This window comes from Aegilops tauschii, chromosome 7, assembly GCF_002575655.3.
Source record: "Aegilops tauschii subsp. strangulata cultivar AL8/78 chromosome 7, Aet v6.0, whole genome shotgun sequence".
Lineage (NCBI taxonomy): Eukaryota > Viridiplantae > Streptophyta > Magnoliopsida > Poales > Poaceae > Aegilops > Aegilops tauschii.
The window spans coordinates 78,064,645-78,070,199 of record NC_053041.3 but is presented as its reverse complement, the minus strand read 5'-3'; the positions used below and the strand labels follow the sequence as shown (position 1 = coordinate 78,070,199).

The following is a 5,555-nucleotide window of genomic DNA, read 5'->3' as shown; positions in this document are numbered from 1 at the left end:
TATACAGGCCACCATCTCTGAATGCTTCTCCCCTGCCCATGCTGAATCTATTAGCCTCCTCTTTTGGGTGTATGTCATAACTCTTTTGCAGGTAAACCATTAACCAAACATAACGTCCAAGCACAGAACTTAATTAACAAGATCTGATAAATGGAGATAAGGTTGATCACATCCATTGCAAATTTCCAACTAGGAGACGAGCACAGTTCAGAATCACATCACATGTCGCCACTTCACCTTGAGCCATCCACATCAGCGAGCCCAGCCAAGTTCAGAATCACACCAAACAGAGCCGAAAGCCCAAATAAACTTACCAAATGCCTGTAGAAACATGGTCTGAAAACATGACACTACGAACATGGTCTGAACTTTGTGAATTTTTCAGTTCAGACAAAGATGGATTGTTTGCTGTACACAGAGACTGTAAAATTCACCTGATGCTGACATGATGTCTTAAGCAGTTTTCTGTACAAGATAGACTGTCAGGGAAACTCTTCCTTCAGTTGCCAGACACATGTAGGGGACATCACAGGTAACTGGGGGTAGTACAAATGATGGTTACTATTATAACTTGAAATGACCAAAATAATTGACGAATTTGGTGAACTCCATGATGTATGGCATCTGCTCAACTATTTGCAGAACTTGTACAGCATTGGGCTCGCAACTTCATGGCTTCTTGGTGTTCCACATGGCGACAGTCACACACAACATCAAGGATTCGTAGCTAACTTTCAGTGCAGAATTCATGGTTATTTGCTGCTAAAATCCAATTTTTCTATGGTTTGGCCCTCCCTAACCTGTTTTAACAGCCCTCGGTCCCCCCTGATTCGGTTTTTCTGGCTCCGCTACTGATTATGGCTGTGTGACAAGTTAATATAGCGCTGCTGTCTACTACACTGAAATGCTGACAACTTGGCCGACGATGGGTGGACGCTGCAGGATGCATCGATCATTAAAAACTCCGTCATGCTTGAGATGTTCAGGCATCCAGAAGCTCATGGTAAGCTCTCCCTCGAATCATTTCTGCCATCCAGTGAGTACATTAGTCGTTTCGGTTCGTAGCCATATCTGAAAATACAAGTGTCAAGTACTAAAACTGAAATGAGTTAACCAAGTGCCTGTACAAACGTGCAAAGAAACTGAATCACACGGCGACCAAAGAAAAATAACAGAGCGCCCCAGCAAAATCAAGAAGCCCGTGGGACACAGCATATCTTCTAATTCAATCACTGCAACAACTTGGTACATGTGACAAGAACACCAACGCAGAATCACGGAGCAATTTACAAGCAAAATTAAAGTCATTCGAGCATCAGATCGATAACTGAACTTTCCATTGGCATTTCATTCGAGCATCACGATACATTAGGATCAGAAGACACGTCATATCAACACCAACAAACAGAAGCACCCGACAGGCCGACGCCCATCCAGATCACAAGACAAGAACAGCTACTACCAGTATTACCGGCGACCCCAAATCTAGGCGCGCTCCCCGCGGATGCGGCGTGCGAGCTGGATGTCCTTGGGCATGATGGTGACGCGCTTGGCGTGGATGGCGCAGAGGTTGGTGTCCTCGAAGAGGCCGACGAGGTACGCCTCGGCGGCCTCCTGGAGCGCGGAGACGGCGGAGCTCTGGAAGCGGAGGTCGGTCTTGAAGTCCTGCGCGATCTCACGGACGAGGCGCTGGAAGGGGAGCTTGCGGATGAGCAGCTCCGTGCTCTTCTGGTACTTGCGGATCTCCCGGAGCGCGACGGTTCCCGGCCTGAAGCGGTGTGGCTTCTTCACGCCGCCGGTCGCCGGCGCCGACTTGCGAGCAGCCTTGGTGGCGAGCTGCTTCCTCGGCGCCTTGCCGCCGGTGGACTTGCGCGCCGTCTGCTTTGTGCGGGCCATCGGAACTTGGGGTGGCTGGGGATCTGGCTGCTGTGAGGCTCTGGTGTTTGGAGATTGAGAATTTCACTTGGCGGTGGTTGATTTGGTGGAGGAATGGAGATGGATTTTAAAGGGGGTCGAGGATGGGTGTTTGGTGCTTCGCGCGCGATAATTTGGGGGCTCGGGTTTCCGCCAGGCGGGGCGGGGGAAGCGGAGGGTGGGATGGGCGCCGTTGGATCGCGGCCGAATGGAGGGTTGGGATTTGCGTTCGCGGCTCTCACGCGGATCGTGATCCGTGTGCTCAATGAGCGGTGCTGCAGACTGGTGACCGAGTTCTGTTTTGGCAGGCTGGTGAACGAGTTTTCGTTTGGCATTTTCCATTGCTCTCGTACTAAGGCCAACTCCATGATGGATAGTCCGATTTTTTGTCTTTTGGGTCCAGTGCGGCCGACGCATTTCAACCATTTAAAATTTAAAAGCATTGGCATTGCCACTAAGAGTCTCAGCTGTATATTAAATAAAATTTAAAAAACATTAAATGGAACCCTATATCTAGTCCTGGCCGTCGTTATCGTCCACGATAAGGTCGACGAAGGGCAGAGGCTGCCACAGGAACCACCACGGGACAAGTGGCATCGGCGCGTGCACAGGTGCAGCGGGCGGCACCTGCTGGGGCTGCGGCGGTGCGGTGACCACGTCCCCGTGCCCACCCACACGGTCGAGGCCGACACCCACTCCGGCGTGCATGGCACTGCGGCCATCCATGACCAAAGCCGCGTTAAATGGCACAGTCGGCTGCTCCTCTTCCTCCACCATCCCGTCCTCCGGCTCGAGGACGGCGACACCTGATGCGGGCATTAAGGCCAACTGATACGCCAGGCCCTCCCATTCCGCGAGTTCGTCAAGCTTGGAGTCCTCGAGGGCCTTCTTGAAGGCCTCGTCCTCCTTGTCGATCTCTGGGCCTGGTGGCGACGGCGGTGAGGGCGCACGCGCACATGGTGAGATAGGAGTACAAGCCCAAACGACGAAGTAGGGCCGGTGTGCGTGCGTCGTGATCGTCATGGAACCAAGTGCCCGCTCGTGACGGAGGTCGTCGGGCAGTTGATCTCGGTAGCAGTGTATTTCCAGCAGGCCCGTGTGGTCGGCTACCGAAACGGGAGACACGGGATCCGGGTTGATGTGCCAGCCGCATGGGAGGTGGATGTCAGGCCACGACACCGGGGTGGCCTCATCGTAGTACCGCTGGCACTGCTCGACATAGATGTGTTGTCGCGGGCGGTGTTAGGGAGAAGCTTGCCGCGCTGCAGTGCGCCCCCGGGGACCCAGTGATGAGCCAACCTCGTGGTCGTGCTTCCCCGTGATCCACTTCCACTGCATTTTGGCCGGCGGTGGGCGGCGGTGGCCATGATTTGTCGGTCGTCTGGAGTAGAGGAGATGAAGAAGACCGGGAAGTGGACTGGACGCCCCCCCCCCCACCCGCAGGACCTGGTGGAGGGGGACTAGGTGGCTGACATGCAGGGCCCTCCCACATGCGTGGAATAAATGGGAACGAGGGAAGGTGGTTGGGTGGCCCACACGTGGGCCTGAGGTGGACATCGAGAGAACGCGCGGGTCATCTATCTCGTGTCCATGTGGACGCAAATCGAGCCCAATTTTTGCGGCGGAAATGCGTTCATACGGACACGTGACAGGCATATTTTGTGTTTGCGGTTGCGCGTTGGGCCGTGGTTTTCGGTCTCGTGGACTTAAACGGACAACAACATACGAATTGTGTCGCCGCGTTGGAGTTGCCCTAAGAGCATCTTAAACAGCATCCCCAATATGGCACACAAAAGGTAGTTATAGGGCATAAAAAAGTTGGCATGTCACAAAAAATCAAAAAGGTTGGTTTTGCATCACCTGATTTTTTTTGCTCGAACAACTCTATAATAGGACACCACTTTGCTCCAACAACTACCCGATCTAGGTCACCAACCACATCATTTGCACCACAATTGCATACATATTGAAACAGAAACATGAACTTGGCAAAACACAAAGTCACATATCAAATTTAACTTCAAATCCACATAGAAAATTTAACTTCAAATCCACATATTAAATTCAAATGCAACCATCCATCATAGTGTATCACCGACACAAAAAAAAGCACGGGTTCAATCACCCGCAAAAGAAGAAGAAAGCTCGCGAGAAGAGAAGAATCCCAACTATCTATGTTCAATCACCCACAAAAAAAATATCTATGTTCAATATTCCCAATAGTGGGAATGATCCAACGGAACAAAACATGTAAGAGTTGGTAGAAGAAGGAGCACGGGTTTGAGAGCTTGACCCAACATGTTTCATAAGTAAAGCAGAAAATACAGTCAAGTTGTGCAAGACCGGAGTTCTTCAAGACTGATTTTAGTTACACGACCTTGATGAACCGTGCCTACTAACTACAAGTGATGCCACACACTTACCTATGTTGGCTAAACAATACATAAATGCATAGCACTTTAGCTACATTTCAGTCAGCTGAGATTTTACTTTTGGGTCAATCGATTTTGTGGCCATTGGATTTACTCTGAGATTCGTGCTGTGTATTTTTTTTTCCTGACCTGTGTTGTTTGTTGTGTGAGCTTGTTTCTTTTTTTGACTGACTCCTTGTTTGGGTCAGTCAATTTCCTTATGGGCCGAAGTCCATTAACTGTGCGCTCCAATCCTCCCCTCTCTCCCTTTGTTTCCTCGAAATATTTTTTTGTTTTTATGCGCTTTTGCTTTTGTTTTTCTATTTCTCTTTGTTAGTTGGTTTATTTTTATTTTTTGGATATTTTTGGGATGTTAGGTTGGTGTAATGTACAGACATAAATAATTTGCAATATGTGCGAAAATTACACTACTTGCGTACTAAAAAACTGTAATTTAAGAGCGAAGTTATGTGCAAGTTTTCCAAACTTTTATTGTTATTTTTTGATGGGTAATAATAATGCTACTAATTCATTCTTCTTTTATTTTAAAGTATTTATTAATTTTTTCCTTCGTAAAAGGTAATACAAATGACACTAATTTTATTGTTCCTTAAAAAAGCTTATTATTTTGATTTTGTTTTAGTTTCTATTTTATTTTTCTTCTTAAAGGGTCATACCAATGTTAATAATTCATTCTTCTTTAGAAAACCTCATTATCTTTTTATTTCATTTTTTAAAGAGCAATAAATAAGCCACTACTTCATTCTTTCTTGAAAATTTTGTTATTCGGTTTTTTAGTATTATTTTATTTCCTTTATTCTTTAATGATAATACCAATGCCGCAAATTCATTTTTTCTCAGAAAACTTCTTTTTTGTGAAAATTACACTATTATATTTTTATTCCTGCATATTAAAATGCGCAACTTCTGTGGAAATTGTTTGCAAAATATTTCATTTATTATTATTATTTCCAGTTCCTTTCTTCTTAACGGGAAACCAAGGACACTAATTCATTGTTTCTTAGAAAATTTCACTGTTTTAATTTTGTTTAAGTTTTTATTTCATTTTCTTTAGTCTTTAAGGATAATATCAATACCTCCAATTCATTCCTACTTAGGTTTTTTTGGTGAAATTTCACTATTTGTGCTTATTCTTGCATATTATATAAATGCGCAATTTCTATTCAAACAGCGTGCAAATTTTTCCATTATTTTTTTTTTACTTTTCTT

At 46.3% G+C, this 5,555-nt stretch overlaps 1 protein-coding gene across 1 annotated transcript; it reads right to left on the bottom strand.

The window, feature by feature from the left end:
* Positions 1 to 1,324: 1,324 nt before the first annotated feature.
* On the bottom strand, positions 1,325 to 1,988 carry LOC109754409 (histone H3.2). Its single transcript, XM_020313322.4, has one exon. The coding sequence runs from the start codon at positions 1,894 to 1,896 to the stop codon at positions 1,486 to 1,488; it is 411 nt and encodes a 136-aa protein (XP_020168911.1). The 5' UTR covers positions 1,897 to 1,988; the 3' UTR covers positions 1,325 to 1,485.
* Positions 1,989 to 5,555: the final 3,567 nt, after the last annotated feature.